At 35.3% G+C, this 25334-nt stretch overlaps 1 protein-coding gene across 1 annotated transcript; it reads left to right on the plus strand.

Annotated features, from left to right (window-relative positions):
• Window positions 1-1067: 1067 nt before the first annotated feature.
• On the plus strand, window positions 1068-24350 carry LOC137248756 (uncharacterized). The gene is made up of 6 exons (XM_067779663.1): window positions 1068-1174; window positions 8240-8712; window positions 10523-10660; window positions 18336-18827; window positions 22076-22213; window positions 24330-24350. The coding sequence occupies exons 2-6, from the start codon at window positions 8308-8310 to the stop codon at window positions 24348-24350; spliced, it is 1194 nt and encodes a 397-aa protein (XP_067635764.1). The 5' UTR covers window positions 1068-1174; window positions 8240-8307.
• The last annotated feature ends 984 nt before the right edge of the window (window positions 24351-25334 follow it).

A 25334-nucleotide genomic window follows, 5' to 3' on the forward strand; every position in this document is an offset into this window, starting at 1 on the left:
TTGTATGGAGGATGTATGCTATAGTAGCCCGATCCGGCCGGTTCCAGCAAATACGGAATATAAATAGGAATGGGTAATGCAGATAGTAAAAATTCAAAATTAATTCCATACGTTCTTAATGGTGGAAGTTATATTTTTTTATTTTAACAAAAAACAGCTTCACACGAACTTTCAAAACTGAGTCATAGTCACGCATATATCTGAATGCATAAATCATGTTCATTTATTTACTTTGTCTTTTTTAGTTGCTGATTAACACCTTCTGCTAGTGGCCACAGCTTTTCAAGCAGCTGACAGACGTGCCCACAACAGATGTCGATACATTCACTCACTTTTATTTATACTCGCCAATCGAAGTCAAACACCTTTCACTCCATTCTTAGACATCTTTACACTCGCACTTACATATATGTACATAGGTACATCTTTTTGCATTCATAAAATGCTTATAAAAAATTCTCTTTACCAGCCTTTCTACGTATTAAAAGTTACTCTTTGTTTCATGAGTGCACAAGTGTATGAGCAATTGAGCAGTTTATGTTTGTATTTGTTTCTAAATTCGCAATTTGGCAGTATAAGAAAAGTGTTGAATGCGTTAGCACAAGACAACGATTTTGCAGTAGCGTAACACCTTTTTGTTTAACTCGTAAAAAGCTAACTTCAAATAATAATTAAAGTGAAAAAGTTGTGAAATTGAATTAGCAAATAAACAATTTCATAATCGGGAGAAGTATGTACATAGTTGTGTTATTGAGGGATTGTTAAAGAATTCTCGAAAGTAGCTGCAGCCGAAATGGACGCTAGTGCGTATACGTTACAATTTGTATAAATAATAATATAAAATAAAAAAATAAAATACAAGAAAAAATACAATAGTATAAAATAAAAAATCAAATAACATAACACAAAATTTAAAAAATAAAGCGAAATAAAAAAAAATTTATTAAATTATAACAAAATATAATAAAAAATAATAAAATAACATAAAATAAAATAAAATAAAATAAAGTATAACAAAATAAAATAGAACAAAACAAAATGAAATGAATAAAATAAAATATAACAAAATAACATATAGCATTTTCAGGTCAAATGAAACTTTTTTCCTTTTAAATGAAACTTTTTTCGTTTTAAATGAAACTTTTTTCAAGTCAAATGAAACCATACTACTAAGGTAAGTGTCAATATATTTATATCGTACTTTATAATGCTATTTATCAAATTTTTCTTTAAGACAACTATTTCTAATTAGCCATATGCTTTTCGCTTTGACCAACGTCTTACCAAACAACATAGAACGATAGCAAGATATTGAGAGAAACATTACTTTTACCAACTATATTGTAGAGCATGTGGACTGTGGAGAGATCTTTTTTAACTATGCTGAAAAACAAAACCGTAAAAAGTGATCTTTATGGCGCAGTTACATTGCACTTCAGTAGTTTCGGCCTTTGAAAAGATACTTATCTATTTGTTTTTATTCTATTATTTTTCATTGTATATTGTATTTAAATGTAATACTTAGAATATATATATTAGATTAGGTCGATTTATTAACCGATATCGCGCCATCGATTTTTCGATAGGATTTGGGGTCAGGAAAAAAAGTTTCACTACGCATACCCAAACAAATAATTTTCGAGCCTGCGAAATTTCATTTTTTTTTACTTTTTTTGACTTTGATTTTTAAGGGTTTTTTCATGACCTACTAAAAAAATTTTCATTTGATTTTATAATTTTCATATATACCAACGTTTTTAGCGAACGCTTTTTGGCCGTACAGGGTATACGTATGGTTTAAAGATTCATTTGAAATGAAAAAAGTTTCATTTGACTTGAAAAAAGTTTCGTTTGACCTGAAAACGCTATATAACAAATTCAAATGAAATACAATAAAATAAAATAAAATAAAATAAAAAAAAATAAAAAAAAAAATAAAATAAAATAAAATAAAAAAAATTAAATAAAATAAATTGAAATAAAATAAAATTAGATCAAATAAAATGAAACAAAAGTAAATAAAACAACATAGCATAAAATAAAACAAAACGATTTTATATAACATAAAAAAAATAAAATAGAATAAAATAAAATAATACGGAGTGGGAAGGAACAAAATAAAACAATAAATTAAATTAAATTAAAACGAAATAAAATGAAATAAAAAAATCACACATATTTGAATAAAATAAAAAATGTTAATAAAATAAAATATACAAAAAATAAAATAAAATAAAATAAAATAAAATGAAATAAAAAAAAAACAAGTAAGCTAAAATAAAAAATTTAAATAAACTAAAATTTAATAAAACAAAATAAAATAATAAAAAATATAAATTTAAAAATATAAATATATAATAAAAAAACATATTTAGTTATTTATAGAAAATTTTACCAACAACTGTAAAACCAAACCAATGTAACTAGTTAACAGAATTAAATAGCATTAAGTATCTTATTGTTTATAACCGATATTTAATATAAACCATCAAAGGTGAAAATTTTAAGTAAAAAATAAAATAAACTAAAACAAAATTTAAAAAAATAAAATAAAACAAAATAAAATAAAATAAAATAAAGCAATTAAAATAAAACAATTTAACAATTTATTTAATAACACAGTGGCAGTACAAATAAAATAAATTAAAATAAAAGGCACTTTATAAAATTAAAAAATGTAATAGAATAACATTAAATAGCGACCAAACGTAAGGTTTTAGGTCTTTTGTTATAAAACACTTCTCCTCTTTCGACAAATACCACATGCTTTCTTGAATTAACCCTTGTTGTGCTTCTAGTTCTAATAAATTCACCTTATAGCTTGAGCCTTAATCTTGCAAGTATATCTGTTTTCAAAAATAAGGCCCTGTTTATATTCGTGTGATCACAGCAAGCGGTGAGGTTGTTAATAAGCTGTGTACCAATACAGTAGAGTACTAAAATGTTGGCTGAATAGAAATAGGATCAAATTAACATGGAAGGTGGCGATACTTTATTTAGTTTCAAATATTATCCAAATTAAAAACAAAACAAATTTTTGCGAACAATATGTTTTGGAAATTTGCATACAAATACTTTAATTATCACTAAATCATAAAGGTATTTAACAAATTTGTTGATGAGCGTCAGTTTTGGTATAATAAAAGGGAGAATATTATTTAAGAAATCAATCTTAATCTAATTTCTTCTTTTGCATTATTATTTTTTTGGTTGTCATAAGCTTTTGAGAATTTCCCCGAAAACTGTAAGATGGAGCCGACACTATGATATCATAGTAGCGGTTATTCCAATACACTAATTATGAGAACTTAATTTGATGTTATTGATCGCAGAATATTTAATTTGGGGTTTCCTCTTACATAATATCAATATGATATATTTGATTTTTTTTTTTTTTTTTTGTAATAATACACAATAGTAACTGAAGTTCCCATTATTTTTGAACGGCTATTTAAATTTGACAATAGCTAATATTACTATATTTTCAGTTTGGCGCTAAAGCAACATAAGTCTTACATTTAGCCGCGTACAAAAATCAGCATGTCAGCAGTTATTATAACAGTATTGTTAGAATTTGGTGAGAAACTAATTGTTGAGGAATTTTTACAAACGTCATGATGGTAAAAATTTTTTTTAAATAGAATTCGCATGAAACTCCCATTCTTTGTGGAGTTCGTTCGATACCTAGATGTATATGCACGTTACAAACAGTGATTTGTTATTGCATAGATATCAAGATGGCGGTTAAGAGCTATTTGGGGTTAGTTCTGTCTTCGTCAGTTGGTAGTACCAAGTGAATTTAAATACTTATCAACATGGTCCTTCCATCGGAGTGGGGTCTACCCTCTTCCTATGCTTCCATGGGCGGGTTCGATAAAAATACTTTCTCAGCCGGAGTATCATCTTTCATTCGCATAACATGGGCTAGCCAGCGTAGCTGCTGTGTTTTAATTCGCTGGATTATGTTGGTGTCTTTTTAACATTCGTACAGCTCATCATTAAGCCTTCTTCGGTACTTGGCGTCCCCAACGCGTAGAGTTCCGTAAGTATAAATACCAAAGTTGTGCTCCTTTGCTTTTACATACTTCTTTGATGGGTGAAGGAAGGTCTGATTGACTTAATATCTTACCCTGGTGATTACAATTTATTTTAAAGTTGTTGTGTAAGCTTCAAAATCAAACAGAAAGTAACCCTTGCCAACAAGTGCTACTTGGGAATGAGTAGCCAATTGAAAATTCCTCTCTTATTGAACAAAAATCTCGCTCTACAAATTCCTCAGCATACCTTACATGATGTATGGCTAGGAATCATAGCAGTTATAATGATGAGCCGTATGAGATTTAAGAAGATATGAAGATAGTGCAACAAAGGCAGCCTTAAGTATTCGCCTATTAGCTCATGTTGTGCGAATGGACAAAGTTGGACCCACCAAAAAAGTGCTTCAACGGACACCTGTCTTTGGAAGCAGAGAAAGGAACACACCGCCCATAGTTTGGAAGCGGCAGGTGGAGGAAAACTTGATTTCAATTGCTGCACCCAATTGCCGTCAGTTATAGCGAAACAGACAAAGCTAGTGTGACTTATTATGAAACAAGCAAACCCGTTTAAGTAGTTAAGCGCCAAATAACGGGGATAGTGATGATATTATCACCGCTAGTCATTGCTTTCTTCAATAAAGGACCGCATATTCGAAATATATGAAAGCATATCATAGTACTAAAGACGTTAGAGGTGATGAAAAATAGGCAAGCATAGAAAAAGCTGTTCATTTCAAACTTTTTTTCTTAATGAGAATGGTGATAGATGCTGCTAAGTTTAGCTGTTAGGCTTTTAAAAAATTTTTTTCATATTTTGGTATGACAGAAAAATTTTGAAAATTTTGCAGATTTGCTTCTCTAATATCAGTAACAAAGCAATTAGCTTTTTCGTTGCCCTGAAAAATATTTTAACCATATTAAAGAATGGATTATTTTTTTCCCCTTCCTAATATACATACTGTAATGAATTTTGGTAAATTCCGCTTATTTGAAACCTTCTGCTAACGTTAGAATTGCTGACCTGCGAATAAATAACTCCAATATTCTGTATTACAAAATGGGCTTTATTAAACCAATTTGGGAGTAGTACAATTATACTTCATTTCACAACTAATAGCGTGCTTAAAACAAACTGATTAGTCATCCCTTAGCTTGCGCTGCTTTTGTGCTCTCTGTTGCCTCGACCGCATATTTCTCCAAAGGTCTAGACGTTTCACCTTCTAGAACCGTTATATCTCCTGCTTTTTTACCAGCTATATACAGTATATTTGTAGTTTATGCGTTTCTCATAGTCATATTCGTGCGTATGTGTGAGTAACTACTTCGGCTGATGACTACATATTTGCGTGTGTGAGATATGTCACTCTTCGTCGTCTTCTACAGTGTAGAAGTGGCTGCTTTATTGTTGTTGTGCATTTATTTTAGTAGCAACTTAGTGATGCTAATATTCGTCATAATACTATAAAAAAGGGTGGGTGTGAGGCAGCTAAAACTGAGAACATATGAAAAAAGCCCCCCAAAATCAGTTTTAGCTGCTTATGCAATTACTTACAGCAGAAAATTTACAGCGGCGACAACTTCAGTTGTAATAGAATGACTGAAATACGTACAGACACATTAGTGATTGTACGAATATGACATTTAGATAGACGCGAAATCGAATGTGGCTTGGTATTTTTGTGAAATCGTTAATTTATGACCACATATTTCTTACAGAGTTATTGCAATACACTTATTTAAGCTTCACTTATATGTTTATATGTAACTCTTTTATACCAAATAATAAACAAATGTTACGTATACGTACCGGTATCCGGTACTTTCAGGGGCATGGATTTGTTTGCGCGTAATTGATTGGTTTTCAATAAAGCAATGCGTTTTTTATGTAACTCAAAATCCAAATATTTTTATTGCAAACATGGTTATCAGAACCCTGAGGCCTCGAAATTAACCCGGTGGGTCCACAACAAGTCCGTTGACCGTATATCATATTCCTCGTTTTTCCTATGGAGATAACCCAGCGACGGCCGCTGTGGTGTAATGGTAGCTTGCTCCGCCTACCAAATATCTTGGATTCAACTCCCGGCCAAAGTAACACCAAAAATTTAGAAATAAGTTTTTTCAAATAAAATGAAGTTCTTCTAAGTGAGTTTGGCCCTCCGCAGTGATTTGGCAAACACTCTGAGTGTATTTCTGCAATCAAAACCTTGTCAGTGTAAACTCATCTGCGTTGCAGTTGCCGTTCGGAGCCGGCATAAAATATGCAGGTCCAGCCTCGTCAATTTGTAGGGAAATTTGTAAAGGAACACGATGCAAATGAGAAGGCCTATATCTCTTCGGAGGTAAATCGCCGCAAGTATTTGTTTTTTGATAACGCATCGGTGGTCGTACGGAATTTTCAGCTTCGCGTTTGTCCATTTTGAAACCTTTCCTGGCCATTTTATCAACAAATTCGTTCCCTTCAATATCGCTGTTCCCTGGGACCCAGCAAAGGAAACGTCAGCGAGGCTTGACAGCTCCACACGATATGTGGCTTTATCACGTTGGATGCTAATGCCTTAAAGGCGACCTGGCCTGGCTGTTGACAAAGGTGTTTACATTTAAATTCAGTTTAAATTCAATTATATAGATACACATACACTACATTTATGTACAGTCTGGCTACTCTCTGTGGCGAAGAAATCTGTCTGGAAGACTCGGTGTAGATCAGGGAGTCGGTACGATTGATTTATTTGCCATTTTTTAGTACATTTCAGCTTAAAATCCCTTTTCATTTTGAGTCGTCTGTGTAGATTATTATGCCCCTACTGCTATCTAGGCCTTCCTCACATTTCTCTCTTAAAAGATATCTTATGTTCTGCACCTCGAAGTCAAAACCGCCGCAACGTGCTAGATGTCGAACGCTAGCTCAGTTTTGATTCCGTTTAGTCGTTCCTTCTTTATATCATCTAATATCGTATCGTACCCTTATTCGCTGGATCTCCACGTGTTGCATTCTTTTAGTTCTAGAGATCGCGGCCAATCCCTGCAGGAACACTTGTAGAGGCATCAAGTAAAAAATTGCGTTTAGCCCCCAAGCACATCAGCTTTACACCTTCCCAATCCTATGTTTGTTGCTGTTTTTCTCCAGCGCCTTCCGTAAGACAAGAGGTCCGTACGACAGTATTGGTCACTGTGTTGTACCTGCCACGGATGATATTCGGTGCCAGCCCACAGTTCTTCCCAATAATCTTTTTCCATTGTAGGCCGCCTGAGCTTTCAATTGATTACTCAACATATTGTAATAAATTTCAAGAAGAATTTCTGATTATTCTGCACTTTTCTTATAGCTCGAATCGCTGAACTTCCGAATAAATAACTCAAATATTCAGTATAGCAATAAGTCCTTCATGTGCAAGTCTACTGTAGTAGTAGTAATTCACAATTACAATAATCGCGTACATCACTAATAGCGTGGTAAAATCCAACTGGATAGCCATCGCTTGGACTGCGCTGCTTTTATACTCTCAGTTTGCCTTGTTCACTTATTACTTCCTGGGTGTAGATTTTTTGCGAATAGTCACCTGGATTGGTTCTTATTAGTATCTCCTTTATGTATCTGGTATTCACTTCTGCCTTTTAGTTATATACGTGTGTATGTGTGAGTAATAACTTCTGTTCTTAGGTGATGACTACATGTTTGTATGTAAAATATGTTAGTTTCGTTGTTTGTATATATGTGTGGTTGCTTACTTTGCGATTGACAATACGAATATCCGCTTCATCCCTAATTCCTACAAAAACCGGAAATCACGAACATATATATTTAGTTTTGCTCTATTGCAAATATATTTCTTAAAATAATTACCTCTACTTAAAAAGTCTTGCCACTTGGCCCCCAGTAGTTTATTTAACAAAGTCAATTCATTTGGTGTGCGCGGAAAAGCCCAAGCCACTGCAGGATTTTCCCCCAACTTGTTTCACCTGCTCTCCACGCTATTGCCCGCGGTTGTCTGTCAGATTTTTTAATCAACATTCACCAATTTATTACAAGTTGTAGATATTTGTAATCTGTTGCAAATTTAATGTAAACACAATTTGTGTCGCGTGTAACTGCTTTACACTTTTCCATTTCATTCTCGATGTTGAATCTTCGATAAAGAATGTTGAATTTATTTGTATTTTATTAAATTATATTATTATCGATTTTGTTGTGCTTTCAGTTACTCACTACGAGTAGTCACATACAGCAGTGCAGTCGGAAATTTTAGTGTCTAGCAGTTAGACTAAAATGTTGCGTGCGCCATCTAAATCTTACAGTCAACAAAAACACAAGAAAAAAGCAGCGTTAAACAGTGAAACGGAGGAGAGTAATAAACACAGACAATGTCACAATAAAAGCTCTACAATAATAGTAAAAGAAATCAGTTCCGCCTCGATATCAGCAGGTAGCTCAACAATAGTGCATTATAAAAATGAAGATTGCTTTTCAAATTCAGTTGCCACTTATACTTGCCACAATTCCACAAATTTCCTGCCAATAACTGTGACAGTATTTATATATTTGATTTGCCTGCCAATTAATTCTAGTATTGTACATGGCGCTCCCAGTCCTTGGGGTGACGCTTGCGGGATTTATATACAAGATGAAGGATATTCTTCACAAGGACCGTTACATGGATTGGAAAGGAATAGGGTAAGTTCAGAAATATATACAAACTTCAAACCAGACTTGTTAAATAATGATCAACATCGTTTTATGATTTTCAATTATAGTAAGTAAGGTAAGGTTAGGCTAAGCAGGCTCCGCTGGCTGGTCTGTCAGAACGTCATATAGACTGAAAGGGTTCATAGTGCTACCAAAAGTTTGTTTAGCGCCCTAAACTGAAAAACCTTACCAGAAATCAGGGCCTAGAATACGAAATAACTCAGCTGTCTAGGACCTATTCTACTTCCTGCTCCTACCCCAGGTAGATGTGCCATTCTTTATAGCTGGATTCTTAGTCTTGCGAGCGGAGGGCTCAAGCATAGTGTAAGGCCAATCATTTCCACCTCCAACCTGCCTATCCTACATCTTCTATCACTAACAAGACCATGTTCAAAAGCATGTGACGCCAGAGGACAGTGTCACGTCATAATATCCATAATAAACCTACAGTCTTCTCTTTTCAATGCAAATACTAGATCTGTTATTCTAACGTTTTTCAATATGCTTTAACGTGAGTACCTGCCAATGGATCTAATTGCATGTTTAAGTTTAAGCTTTTTCCTCCTTCCCTGATTTATCCACGGTAGACCCTACTTACTCCATTCGAAATCATCGATTCACACGTGTATCGCCTCACCTGTCGTTTGACCATCCTTGCGCAAACCGTCCATGTTTATTGTGATTCTAAATGTCCTTCAAAGCGCAGGTACGGTAATAGGTAGTCCGCTCGTCCAGTTATTATTGACGTTATACTTCTATGGCATGCTAAGAATTGATAGTCCGCACACACCCCTTTTTTTTTTAGGTAGGTTGTTTTTGTGTGGCTTACGGACTAGACTGATTTCTAGATGTTTGGTACAATGCTTTCCCTAAAAAAAGCTTAATACTTGAAGGTATTTTCGACTTATGATCACTGCAACATTTGAGTAGTTGGTGGATGACTAAGGCCCACAGAAGAGGTGGAAACACCCCACCCTCGGTCGTGCACCTGTCGACTTAATTTGTGGCCTCATACAGCCCCCACTACAAAGTAATCTTCCTGTATTTAAGACAGGATGTACATTTTTGAAATCCCCTGCAATGTCTAAAGAGACACCCCTGAAATATGCCGCGTCTACCGACTTGCCTTTCGTGTACGCATGCTGTGTTTCGGAGAACAAATTTTCAATAAGCATTACAATAACTTGGAATACCTTTGAGTCGTTCTTGTTGTGTTACCTTCTGTAATGCTACCTTTACTTTATTTTTTTACTTGAAATCCTAAAGAGTTCAGAGCGGCAGAATATACCTTCAACACTGCAGATAGGCACTGCTGCCTGGAAGGTTGGAACGGACGTGGCTCCAAGCATTAGAACAATAACTTGGGCGCGGTGCTTGGAGCCACGTCCGTTCCAACCTCCCAGCAGCAATGCCTACTAGCAGTGTTGTAGGTATATTCTGCCGCTCTGATTTGCGTCTATTCTCACGGCATCGAAAACAAGTCTAAGGCTTTAAACCATTATAAGTTAAGTATTTGGATGTTGAAGTATAAAGAAAATCTGGTAAGTAGAGTGGAATATGAGTCACCCAATACGCAGTGGACTTCTGCTGCCTTGTTTTCACTCAAGTATGATCCAGTGTTATACGGAATATTAATGGAAACTTTACTGTTCTGCCTTAAAAATATTTCAAAAATCGGCTATACATAAGTACATATTAACAAGAGCATACTAAATATTAAAAAAAAAATTAAAACTGTTCTCTGAAGCTCTAATTACGTCCCTTTACTAATAATTAAAATCTGTTTAAATACTTTCAGGCACTATGCGAACTTCGCGGCAATCTCAGTAAACAAATTGTTAGTTTACGACGCTTTATGGGCCCAAGGAATTTCTCAAAAATGTGGGGCAAACACAATAACTCATATGCATTTCTTAAAGTCGCAAACGAAAAAAATGTGAGTAAAAATTATATTATTTAATAATATTTTATATAATAAGTTTAGAAGATGTAAGTAAATGCAGAACCGAGCAGCCGCAAAATAAACGAAACGAGGTGCGCCTTGTAATAAAAATAAAATAATAAAACAAAATCTTTTAAGTTAAATGGTTTTATTGAAAACAATACTTACATTAAGTAAAAATAATACTAAAAGCTAGAAAATAATTAGGTCGGTTCTAGGTGCTAGTCATCACACTCCTCACCAATCTAGGGAGTTGATCAGACAATTGACTAAACGCGTTGGACACGTGAAACAATATGAGCCAAAACGATACGATTTTTTTTTTAATATATCGATCGTTGCGCCACGTAGCGGCTATTTTTTTTTTTTCATAGGTCTCCTTCTATTCTTGTATGTATTATGTGTTCCAAATATGAGCCAAATCGGACCACAAATAAGATTTGTTTGAATATCTCAATACTTGTGCCACCTAGCGGCGATTTTTTTCATAGGTCGCTTTCTTTTCATGTATGTATTAGTGTTCAAAATATGAAACAAATCGAACAGCAAAGACGATCGGAGTTTTTTTCTTATTATTGCATTGTCATCGAGTTCCGAACTATGTTCCAAATTTCAAGCTTTTAGCTTATCGGGAAGTTACTTAAATTTCAATTGCAAAATTCGTGCCGGCCAGCCAGCAAACTAGCCTGTGAAGTCGAGCTAAATAAAACCATTTAACAAAAGAAATATCCGTGTCCTTTTTATGTACATATTTCCGACAAAACTCTTTTATTTGGCGCAAATTCCCGTCGGTATAACAAAGGATTCCGGGGCACTTATTGCACTTTGCGATATACGCAAATAAGGTTTACTGTCCTCCGAGGTGTTGGGTCTTTTAATGCCAGAATCTGTATTAAAAAAATAGTCATATCTCCAGCAGTGGCAAATTCAATTAGTATCCCCACCTCGCTTTGTGTTTGGAAATGTCACATCATGAGTAAAACTAAAGACTGAATAAAAGTGATACCCTAAACTCGCAGTAGAGGAAAGCAACCTCCCTAAGTAAACGCGCGCCACTCTAGCTGAACTTCGATCCACACATGACATTCGCCGCCTTTTCCATTGCAATATGTAACCAATGCCTCAACACCCTTTTCTCTCTGGTCCACCCCTGTTGAAACCGCAAGTTTCTTTGGACTCCATTTAAAAGAGGTTGATGATCATTTGTGAGTGCTTGCATCAATTGGATGGGGCGAAGCACTGCTACAACAAAAACTATTGGTGTTATACCGGCTTATAATCGACAGCTAATCATTATCGTCTGGCTTTCGACGTTATTGTTATTTTTTTTTTATCGGCTTGTTTTAGCCGGATTACATGTCATCGCTTTTATAGTAAAGTTTTATTGGGTTTTGTTTCATAACAAACCGATGAGTCGCCGATAATAAATCAATTACGAGTTTGTAACGTGCCGAATCGAAAGCTATTCGGTATCAAATTGATAATATCTTGATAAAAAATCTATTATAAATCGATAAATTTTCGACAACAAATCGTTAAACGCTCTTTACAAATTTGTGATAGTCCGATAAAAAAGATAACTTTTCTATAGCAAACTCAAAACATTTTGATAGTTTTTCGATAGCATTTCAATAAATAATCTATATATTTTCTATAACAAATCGATATTTTTTTGATAGTGTACCGATAGCTTTTTATAACAAATGAACAACTTGTTGATAAGCTTTTAGTAACTTATCGATAAATTTCCGTTAAAAAATTGATATTTTTTTGATAGTAAAACGATAAGTTCTCGGTAACAAACTGTACATTTGTCCATAAAAATTCAGTGACTCATTGACGACCTTTCTTATGGATAGCAAACTTATCACATTTCGATAAAAAATCGATAACTCGTCTAAACTCGGTTATCAAAGATGTTTACACATAAAAATTATTTGGGATATTCACGTTTCAAATTATCTGATTATATTAATAATAAAAATAATAATAATAATCTATAACCTGCAATGCAGAGGGGCGTTACGAATTGCCTCAGCTTAGCGCGGTTTCACCTCTGAAGAGAGGTAAATGTTGCTGCTATGCAGGCGCGTAAAGATGCTATCCGACGCTGGCAACAGAAATGGAGCTGCACTGCTGCAGGCAAGTTGGCCAGGGAACTAATTCTCGAGCTGAAACCATGGCTAGAGTAGCCACATTTAGAGGTCGAATTCTACCTGATACGATTTTTAAGTGAACACGGCTATTTTCGGAAATATCTCCAAGGTTGAAAGTCCCAAAGGCTTACTCACTACTTTTTCGAATGCGACCACTTAGCAATACTAAGTGACATATCCCCGTGCAGTGTCAGCCATAAGATGACCTGCGAAGCTTAACAACCCGGTTAGTGCATAAAGCAATTCCTCTTACAACAATAATTTTTTCAAAGCACAAAATTAGATCTGCTCATTTTTAATTTCGTTCATTTTCTCTTTGACACGAAATAAAAACTATGCATAACGTAAAGAATGTAGAAAATTGTGTAGTGTTTGCGACAAGCCTACCATTTCACTCACGCCCATACTACAAGAAAGTACGTACATATTTACCTCTGATTAGCTTTCACCTAGTACTGACACTTGTCATGACAGCATACACCTAAACTTAACTGATTAAGTATACTCGTCCGACCATTTTTTGCATAGAAGTTGATACATGCGCCTTACCAGCTCCTCGCAGCCTTTATGGCTATTCTGACTTCGTCATAATCTGGCAGGTGCACAATAACTCCATCACCATCGATTGCGGCCTAGGGCTCATCAGGGCAGAGAATATACAAGTTCCCCATTTTCGTTCTTAGAGAAGCATGCCTCGGACTAAAAACAGTCCTTCTATTGCCGATTTGTAGGCTTTATTCCTGTTAACTGGTAGCTCAAACTCCTCACTCTAACGCCTTTCTGCCACTGCTTATTTCTTCCTGGTGTCTCGCTTCCCATTTTAGCTCGCGGTAACGCTCACACGTCTTCTTGACACCTTCGTTTGCCATCGTGTTGCTAAAGTCGGGGCCTGCGCTCGTACGTGCGCTCTAAGCGTTCATATAAAGTATCTTTCATCTCATTGCCTCCGTCCGTGCATGGTCGCAAATGAATGATATATAGTGCCGAAATGTTCGTCTACAAACGTCAGTACAAGGCGACCAAATCTCCCCGACAACATGAGTCCGACAACGTAACGACGCTTATTTGCATAGCCACTCCAATATTTGTCACAATTGGCTATTTTTCTTGTTTCTACCATCGGTTTTCTTTAATGTCGGTGCAGTCGGCTTTTGCTTTCGCCCGGCATCGACACCAATACCATTAAAGGAACGGCTATTTAAATGTTTGCCTATGTCGTTATAAAAAAAGAGATTTTTCTTTATTCTAGACTTGAATGGCATTTTTATTGCAGTCTGGTTTTACAAGTCGGATCCCGAGCACAGCGCACAACGCGCTCAACGAGGATGAGGAAATTATGATACACTTTTATATAGCGAGCCGCTTGCTCATAGACAGATGCCCACTTGCGGGCTAAATTTATGGTGATTAGACGCTGCTTATGAAGTCTCATAGCGTTTAAGCAGATTAGGACGGAGTGGACTAGCTGGGTTGTAGCCTGTAATTAATGCTATATCATGCGATTAAAATGACTTAATCACTAAAGGTAAAAGAGAGGAAGACATGGATGATTATTCATGTTAATGGAAGGAAGTGTGTTTACGCGTGGCGGGCTAAGCAAATGTGAGTGAAATCGTTTAGTTGACCATGTCTGACACTGAAAAAATCTGATTCAAATCTCAAGCACTTTCCCATCTCTAACTCAGATATCGTAGCTTCGCTTTCATTCAATTAATTAACGATTCCGTTGGGTCGTTTCTATATCTGCGGGCGTAAACACATTACCGACAATACAGTGAACTTTGTTATTTACGTCATAATACCAGAGCGCCAAATTCAATGAATTCAACTAATATAAATGCTAATCAAACATGTCGCAGAAAGCTAATCACTAGTGTTTTGGTACAAATATGAGTATTTCCATAGTGAGTGACATTTTTGCTGTGAGTGCGCTAACTGCGCTCACATCTAATTTAAGCACGAGTATCAAACAATTTACGAGAATGGCATTATAGAGCATGAATCATGCATTTACCGTTGCTTAACAGCAACAAAGTAGTATCTAGTAAAAAAAAAAAAAATGTGCCGGTGGAATCCCCGTTGATATATGTATGTAGATATTGGTGCAGATTACGTTGCGAAGGGAGCAATGAACGGCAAGGTCGGCGTGCCGGCAAATAAACGTGAATCGTGTATGAAATAATTAATTTTGTTTTTTTTATTTTTGTACTCATTTTTGCTTTTGATATTTGCTAGTTGAATGTACAAACAAACAAATACAAATTTATATAAACAGAGAGCAACAGTTTTATTTACCTACTTACACCCATACTAAATTTTAACCTAATACATTTAATAAGTTATTTATAGCCTTGCTAATACGTCACTCATCAATTAAGTAAACAGTTACGTACAACAAATCAGAAACTATTTTTACCTTCAATGTCTCATTTCCGGAACTTGGGTTTTTTCGATAATGCTTTGTAAATTGTTGGACTATTTTGTAAAGAATTTTTTTTTAACTTACTTAATGGTGCTTAGCCGTTTAGGCTATGGTCGTTCATCAAGGCGCGCCAGCCTCTTTTTTACTTGAACCACTGGCGCCAACAGCTCATACCAAGCGAATTTAAATCGCTTTCTATCTGGTGCTTCCAGCGAATTGGGGTCACTTTATTCCTCTGTTTCTATAGGCGCGTTCCGATAAGATTTTTTTTTTTGCCGGAGCATCATCTTTTATTCGCAGTACAAGACATAGCCATCTTTCCGCCTTTTTTAATTGGCTTTACTATGTTGGTGTCGGCGTAAAGCTAGTACAACTCTTCATTAAATCTTCTTCCATAAATCTATGATAGAATTTTTCTCTCGAATACTCCCAAAACCATCTCATCAAATTTTGCCATGGCCTATGCTTCTGTACCATATAGAAAGACGAGTACGAGAAGTGACTTGTGGAACATGATTTTCATTTTCACAGAGAGGACTTTTCTTTTCAATTTCCCATCTAATCTAAAGCAGTATTTATTGGCAAGATCGATTCAAAGCTGATGTAAATGCTAGTTCCCAAACAAGCGAAGTAATTTATTATTCGGAATTATAGCTGCCAACAATGGTGTTGTTGCCAAGGCACAATTGCGCTGACTCTTTGCTTGATGATATCAGGTACTTCGTTTTGTCCTCATTCAACATCACCCACCTTTCAACTTGTTTTTTTTTTTTTCAGTTTGAAGCAAACAAAACTTACAGCGCGGATGCTCAGGCCGATGATGTCAATGTCGTCAGCGTACACCAGTAATTGCATGCTTCTATAGAATATTGAATAGATACGCAGTCGATCCATCAGCTCACGCCGTTTCGTTATTTTGAGTTTGCTACTCTGACTTCGTCATAGTTGAAAAGGAGAATATTAATCGCATCATCATCGATTGTGCCCTCGTATTCATTTTCTTCCCTCTCTCCATTTAGTAGCATAGAAACGTGTTCCGTACATAATCTTATCACTCTCTAAACATCGGTTATCAGGTCGCCGTTTTCGTTCTAACAGGAATTTGCCACCGGCTTGAAGCCTTCTGCCTGTCGCTGGAATTTTTGGTGAAATTTGCGAGATTTTTATTCCTGGTGACTAGCAGCCGAAGCTTCTCACACTCACGCCTTTCAGTGTCTGCTTTTTTCTTCGTGTAAAGGCGTCTCATTTCAACTCGTGGTAGTGTTCACATCCTCTCCTTGTTGTATTCTTTTTAAGGTAGACCTCTGGCAGCGTACTTTCTATCGGTTGCAACACTTCGTTTTTCATTCTAGCAGTTGTTTTTCCATGGTCGCATTAAGTTTCGATTACAGCCTTTTGTTGTCAAGCTTTTCTTGTGTTTTCGGTCTTGATTTTATCTTCGAAGAGGCAGTCGCTAATTTTTGATGCAACAAGATAGTGATCTTAGTGGATGTAAGGTCCTCGAATCTTGCATACATCATAACAGTGTAGGTATGCCGTACGTCTATCACAAGGTGGACGATCTGTTTACATGTATATCTATGAGGGGAGAGCAATTTAGTTTGATGTATGTATTTATGCATAAACCAGGTCTGGCTATGGCCATATTTCGAGCTCATTAGGGGAAGTTACGTTTTGGAGGCACAAGATTCCTATCGTGGGGCTGAAATAAATTTATCTCCCCACTCCGAAAACTTTTAAATATTAATTAACAACTTTTCAGCTTCACTACCACTATAGCATTACCACTCAACTGTGAGTGAAAGCTTAATGCACCACCCCCAGATCTGCTATCCCACCACAATTCCAACACCGAAACTTCGGCTACTTCCATATTCACTTCAGTAAATATCACTATTTTTGCTGTCTTTTCTTTGCTTCGTCCTTCGCATTTTTTGTATCTCGGTGATGTCAGCATTTGGTTTCACGAAGACATCAACCACGTGCATCGGCACCAATCTTATTAATGGAAATGACATTCCAGGTACATACCATTAAATTGTAAGCCTTAAACTGTTTGACGAGGTCGTCATTTGTAACACTGACAATAAAATTTGAGACGCCAAGCAAAGCCGTCTAGATCCTTGATACAATTAGGCATTTAATAAAGGAATAATGAGATAACTGAATATTTGTATTTTGTATGGAATTTTTACAATTACTGTTTTAATTTAGAAAACTTGATTAATTATTTCTTTAACTCTCTGTACAAAATGGGTATAAGACTTACTTGAAAAGCCACACAATGTCTTTTTATTTTTTTATTGGTCTATGTTCTATGTCTAAGATCTTTATCATGATTCTGAATTAAATGCAATTGGTTGCAAATTAAAAATATAAAAACAATGCTTAAACAATACTTACATAATTGCGGTTTTTTAACTGACGAAGAAGGTGTACAAAACACTGATACCTGTCCACCTACAAATGTTGACAGTTGTATATTATTTTGAAATTGAAACAATTGCAATTATAATTAATAATCACGCTCTACGGGACGTGCCAAGAAAATATAATCGATTTCATTATTAACGAAAACATAACACCTGCTTACAAGAAAACAAAATCCCCACCTTATTGCGATACAGAACACGTACTGCAATAATTGTACAACACGAACATTTTAATTAGTTTTAAACTTAGTAATAAGAGTATATATTATTATAATGAATTTTGTCAGATCAGAGAACAAATAACGCCTACCACTCCTGGAATCTTACTCTTTTATATATATCATTATCGACTAAAATCGACTGATGAGTAGAATATCACACCATCGTGTGGACAATTCGAAAGCACCTTAGCTCAGCATATCTTTCAAAGATTATCTGTACTATTTGTTTCAGAATTCGGTTGAAGAAAGCTATATTTCAGAATTGTTTCACAAGCACCTCATCACGTCGAAATGTAAGATAGAGCACTTTTGAAACAAACTCTGAAATAAAGCGCTTTTGAAAAAATGTTTTCTGAGGCGATAGCCGAGATAGGATGATATTTAAGTCAGTAGTCCAAGTAATAACACCGTGTCCCTTCTCAATCAAACCCTTTGCAGATCACATTACGTACATGGCACAAGCAGCTTCAGGTTTATGTTGTGGCAGCTGATCGTCTCTACGAACACGCTTACAAGTATAAAAAGTTACAAGAAACCGCATGGATTAGCTCAAAGGATCACATTGACAAAGCTGAAAATGATCTAAAACGCTTACGACATCTTATCATAACTACACGTAGTATTCTATGCGATCTTGAGTTAACAGCAAATTTACTAACAAAACCTCAAAAATCAGAAAAGACTTTCACACTTGATAAAGCAAATATGCGCGCAAAAATTTTGCTAAAATCGGATAAACGTACAAGTGAAGAGAGTGTAAGTCCCCTTGATATAAATATGTTATACCAACGATTACGAAGATCTTTATTACAAATGCGAAAACCACTGAAAAGTCATTGCATTAAAAGTAGAAGAAAGAAGAAGCATGTGGTTGCTATGAATAGAGATAGTAATGTTAACAGAGTCGACAAAATTTTAGAGCGTGAAACAGTAGATCGACGCATAAATACGAGGCGCAAGCAGAGACACCGCCAAAAGCACTCAATCAGGTGCTCATAGACGTAGGACATGCGCACTGAGCATTTAATATAAGCAGTATGTATATCTTTAACTGTAATTCAAAGCATTTTCATAAAGCAAACTTCATTGAATTCAACCAATTTTAAAGTATTTTTGCAAAGTGGTCCACAAACAAAGAGTTATACATGCTGGAGTTATACTGAAAATATTAAAGAGGCCTCCCCAGGAGCTTAAAATACATATGTTTCTTTCTTTTAAATGTTTGAACATATTGGCTCACAGTAAGTGTGAATCCTGAATATAAGCGTAGTTTTTGGAAGTAGCATGCTCTATTGGGAATACAGAATGTAAGTTGTCAGTACGCTGTAGCGTAATGTGGGAACAGTGTTCGTTATAGAGTTGAGTTGATATGAGCAACATCAGACAAAAAAATTAAGGAAAGAAAAGAAAGTATGGTAAAGTAAAGAACAGCAAAGAAAGAAAGGAGAGGAAAGGAAAGGAATGGAATGGAAAGGAAAGGACAGGAAAGGAAAGTAAGTAAAAGAAAGGGAAAGGAAACGAAAATAAAGGAATGCAACGAAATGAAAGCAAAGGAAAGGAAAGGAAAAGAAAAGAAAAGAAAAGAAAAGAAAAGAAAAGAAAAGAAGAGAAAAGAAAGGAAAGGAAAGGAAAGTAAACGAATGGAAAGGAAAGGATAGGAAAGGAAAGGAAACTAATGGGAAAGGGGCAGGAGAGTAGAGGAATGGAAATATTAGTAGCAGGGCCGAAGCCAGACAGCCTGTTACCATTTCTTTGGTTGAAGTGCTACGGGCTTGTTATCGATGAGCTATCGGTTTGTTATCGACGGGTTATGATAGAATTATCCATTTCTTTTCGACGAAATATCGGCTTATTATAGGTTTGTTATTGACGAGGTATATACGAGATTTGTTACGGAGACGTTATAAATTTGCTACCGATAACAAAAGTTATCAATGAGTTAGCGATCTTTTATCGACGATTTATCGGTTTATTATAGAAACGCTATTGATTTACTTTCGAAAATTCATCGATTAATTGTCGAAAAGGTATCGATATATTTTCATTATTTATTGATTTGCTATAGAAAAATTATAGAATTTTTATCCAAAATTTCTCAGCTTCTTACCGCAGTGTAACCCATTTACTAAATGCGTGTTATCGATTTGTTATCGATGACAGATGTATTTTTTATGAAACACATACCGATGAAACTTCAATACAAAATTGATGACAAAGCTGTAACCCGTCGTTAACCAGCCAACAAGAAGCGGACAAGCTCTCCTTCAAAAGCTCGAAGTTATTTGTTTCTGATAAATTTACTTCTGGCTTAATTTTAATCAATGGTCGAGATCTTGTTAGTTTTTAGCCAAATGTATACATATGTTTACACATCGAACTTGATACTTGGTACTCATGCCTTTGTTTTCAAGGTGTTTTGTCACAGTTAACACTTTATGCTACTGCAGTTCAAGCAGTTAACTACCGCCGGTCGCTTGCGCCATATATCTTCTGGGTAGGCACTGAGCATCCGTTTTGTGGTGAGCTAATGTAAAAAGGTGACGGCCTGGCTAGGTCACTTGGACATAATTGGCTTAAGAGTTAGATGGAGAATTTTATCGGCAGCGCCTAACTACCGTTCCCTTAATGAGATTAATGCAGATGCCGGCTAGTTTATGTCCACGTGAAGCTGAAATCACGCCATCCAAAAAATGCGATGGACAAAATACGGTAAGAAAACATCAACAAATGTGAAATTTACTGGAGTGGATATGAAAATAAGTTCAGTTGCGGTGTCGGATTCGTGACGAAATAGAGACTTTGTCGCGAAATATTTACGTTTACGCCTGTTGACGAACGCCTCGCCTCTGCATTCATCTGCGCACATGAGCCATATTTTATGAACGCATAGAACACACATACGAACGCTGCCCTCAACATGATATAAGACTTGCGTTTGGCAACTTTAACACCCCTTGGTCGGAAAGTTCAGCCTCCATAAAGAAACCTCTCCTAACGCCCTGAGCCTCATATTCTTCGCCGGTACTCAAAGTACGTGCATAAAAATATACGTGAAGGCAGTTGGCTGACCCCCAAGCGAATTACACGCAACCAAATTGACCACGTTGTGATAGACGGACAGCATGCCTTCAGTGTTAAAAAGTTTTAAAGCTAGGTGACCCTCTCTCGTGCGATTTCTTTAATTTGGTGCTGGAAAATATTCTGTAGAGCGTGCATTTACTGGAGTACGCTGACGTCATTGATAGCATCATCCTGAACACCCGCGCTGTAAGTTCTGCTCACTCAAAACTAGAAAAACAAGCGGAAAAGTCGGGTTTGGTGGTGAATGAGGACAAAACGAAGTGTATATTGCCATCAAGCAAAGGGTCAGCACATTTGCGCTTTGGCTATCACGCTACTTTTGACAGCCAAAATTTCGAAATAGTAAAAGAATTCGCACATTTGGGAACCGGCATTAACGCAAAAAAAAACATCAACTTTGAAATCCAACGAATGCAATTTTGGAATAGGAAGGCATTTTAAAAGTAAAATCCCCTCTCCACAAAATAAAATCATGAGTGATCTTGCTCAAGTCACTCATCGTGCCACGTCCTGATATAAGGTGCAGAAGGATGGACCATGATAACACTAGATGTGGCGGATGTGGGAGTGTTCGAGAGCAAAACCCTTCGAAAGATTACGGACCACGGCGCTGGCATCTACATAGTTTAGTGAAATAAGTGGAAAAACAGTGGCTAGCTAGATGGGCAATTTTATTCGAATGAAAGATGATGATCTGGATAAGAAATTATTTTTATCAGAATCCGCCTACGGAAATATATGAAAAGGGCCGCCTCCCTCCGCTGGAGGGATCAGGTGGGAAACGATTAACTTAAGTTCCCTTGGTGCTAACAATTGGCGCCAGTTAGCATAGCGGAGAAGCGACTGATGCGCCTTGTAAACGGTTAAGTGCCAACTTACTACATATGTATGTAAGTACAGTAGAATGGCGAAAAAACTAACTCGCGAGAAAGTTAATCGCACGGCTGAGTTGACTGAGCTTAAGCGTCCATGTCCCACTCCAAAAAGTTAATTGTTGGTTAGCTTTTCTGAGCCTATACACTTTCTTCAAATCCAACCGTTTGTTTAACAATAAAAGCAAGTGCAGGTATTAACCTATTTTTGTGTTATTGTCAAAGGTGTGTGGTGTTGACGTCAGCATTGACGACATTGAAAATTGGAACAACGATCAAATTCCGGAAGGTGGCGAAGATTGTAAAGTGTCCGATAATGATAACAAAGAATCAGCTATCGAGCAAGATATGCAAAGACAGAAAGTGAGTTTTTCGGAAGCAGTTGGATGCATCAATACCTTGAATAAGTGGGATGAGATCAATAATGATGCAAATCAGATATCAGATCTTACCAATATGCGGGCAAAAATTGTCAAAAGCTATTACACAAAAGAAAAAAAGTCTCGATTGCTCCTTTAAACCAGCTTTTTCAAATTAATATATAAGTACCTATCGACATGCCATACGAAAAGTAACACTTTCAAACTTTTTTCATAGGATTTCTTGTAAAAAATTTGAAAGTGTTACTTTTCGAATGGTACGTCGATATTTACAATGTGAATAAATTAATGTCTGTTCTGTGAACTTGAAATCAGCAAGTTCAAGTTAAATCTAAGTTTATGCTCTGTAATGATTAAAACTAAGTCATTTAAATAAATTCAATATTTTAGATCTCAAAAACTATGTATAGTACTATATTCTTTCAAATTTGAAAACCGATTGGAAATGTTAATATTTCAGAAAAGTAAAATACCGTTCGGACATTTTTGATAACTTTTTCGCGATTCTACTGTAATAGATATATATTTATGTATATATGTATATTGGGCTTGCTGGTTAGAGTATTTTTTTTTTTTTTTCATTTCTAAAATTTTTCTGAGTTACCTTGTATTGAGGGGTTTGTTGAGCTTAGATGTTGAGGTGGACACGAATTGATATTCGTTCATTGAGTAAAATTAAAATTTTGAGTATTGTTAATTATAATTATTTATTATTAAAACCTAGTAATAGTAATCTAATAGTTCATAAAATATTTAATATTCAGTTAAATTATAAACGATTGTAAATAACAATTAGACTGTAATATATGTACATATGTATGTATCCACAAATTAAATATACTCAAACCTGTGTGTAAAGTTTTACCACCAATGTATGTAAGTTAACATAGCAGGATGTATGCCTGCCCAGTGACGACAAATGGATTTTTTCATTTTGTACCAAAAAAAAAAAATGTAAGGCGCGATAACCTCCGAAGAGATCTAAGGCCGAGCTTCTCTTCCAATTTGCGTCGTGCTCCTCTTGATTTTTCCCTACAAATTGGCCGGACGGGACCTACATGTTTTATGCCGACTCCGAACGGCATCTGCAAGGCAGATGAGTTTTCACTGAGAGCTTTTCATGGCAGAAATACAATCGGAGCGCTTGCCAGACACTGCCGAGGGGCGACCCCGCTTAGAAAAATTTTCTTCTAATTGAAAAATCTTATTTCTAAAATTTTGATGTTGCTTTGCCCGGGAGTTGAACCCAGGGCATACGGTGTGATAGGCGGAGCACGCTACCATCACACCACGGTGGCCGCCTTTATACCAAACGAGGAAAAAAAATGTCTCAAATCATCCAAATATGCACCAAAAGTCTTCGGATGTGAATTTGAACCAAACTAGAGCTATACTCTGCTTCTTTATCCAAAAACTGTTTTTAGTCAGGAAACTTTCTAACACAAATTAAAGGTAGTATAACAGGGAAATGTGATTTATGAAGAAATACTTTTCCAGTAAAAATACTAAAAGAAGTTTATCGATTGAAGCGTACAATATAAGAAAATTTCTTTATTGAGTACCAGTAAGGAACATAAAATTAATACTTAAAAAAATTAACAGCTGAATTCAATGCAAAAACATTTCATAAAAATATTTTAGGAACAAAATATTTAGATTTAGGTATAAAAGTTGACAAATTGCCGCCTCATCTATACTAATAACTCATGTTTCAATCACTACATTAACAGTTCTTCTTCTTTGAGATCTTTAAATACCTCAGTTGACAAAAAGCTTTTTTTTTCGTATCTATATTGTGACAAGTACTGTTAGTTGATTTCATCAAGTCTTTAGTTTTTATTAAATTCGATACTATGTTTATTTGAAGTCTATTTCTACACTTAGTTTTAATTAAATTTTGTATAGAAAATATCCTTTCTACGTTTGTGGATGAATGTTGAATCGACAATATGCCTTGAACTATTCTATAAATATTGGCAAACATTTTCGCACTTAATTTATTTTTAACTGATCTTAGTTCTTCCCAAAAGCTGCATATATTTAAATTTTTGAATTTTTCAAGGCTCTCTGCTAAATGTTCTCTATGTTATCAAATGCAGATTTCGGAAACAAGTCCATAACTAAAGGCACAATACTATTTGTTTCATCGCTTAAAATACTTTCATTCAAATTTACTTTCTTTAATAGAGTACTACAAAATTGTTTAGCACAGCTCTTAAATACATATGTGCACGTCATCGTTTTGAGAAAGGTTGTCTGATAGAATAATACCCATATTAACACCACAGTAAACTTCATCTGGGGTTAAGTGATTTTCGTCTGATTCAATATATAACATCCAAATAGGACTGGAGTCTAAATAAGATTTTTTTATAAAATTTTTAATTTGGTAATAAGTAAATGTATACGAATATCTTCACAATACATTTCTATATTCACATTATTTATTTCATTTAAAATATAAGAAAGAAATGTAAAATATACTTCATAAATAGGACTTTGAAAATTCAGATATAAGATTAATATTTTGATTACTGCTTTTATTTTCAAATACGTAAAATAATACTTGAGGGCATCCCATTGCTTAAGAATTCTATCTATGACTGCTTGTCTCTGAAAACTCTGAAAGTCTGCCCTCTTAAGGGGGATGTTACAAAAATGATAGTTTACGTCTTTAAAAAATGTATCATATTTGTTGGGAAATACATCACAAGCGGCCATTGAAGCTAAATTTTAAATCTGAAAAACACATCTATTAACATGCAGATTTGGAACAACTTGCTTCAGCCTTGCTTGCACTCCGCTCTTTGCTCCCATCATAACAGAGCAATTGTCGGCAGTGAAACCAATCATTTTTTCAAGTGGTATTGAATGGTCTTTGAAAGATATAATAATGACATTAAAAATACCCTCCGTGCTACTATCGGTCAAAGGTATCAAATCTAAAAATCTATCAATGCACTTTTTATCAAAAATTCGAATCGAAACTGCCAAATTTTTTGATATACATACATATATCAGTCGTTTTATCTATTATTAGAGAGTAATAATACTGACAAAATGCAATTATGGATTTATAATATTCTGGCCCTATTATTTGAGTT

The sequence above is a fragment of the Eurosta solidaginis genome, chromosome 4 (genome assembly GCF_040869045.1).
Source record: "Eurosta solidaginis isolate ZX-2024a chromosome 4, ASM4086904v1, whole genome shotgun sequence".
Classification (NCBI taxonomy): domain Eukaryota; kingdom Metazoa; phylum Arthropoda; class Insecta; order Diptera; family Tephritidae; genus Eurosta; species Eurosta solidaginis.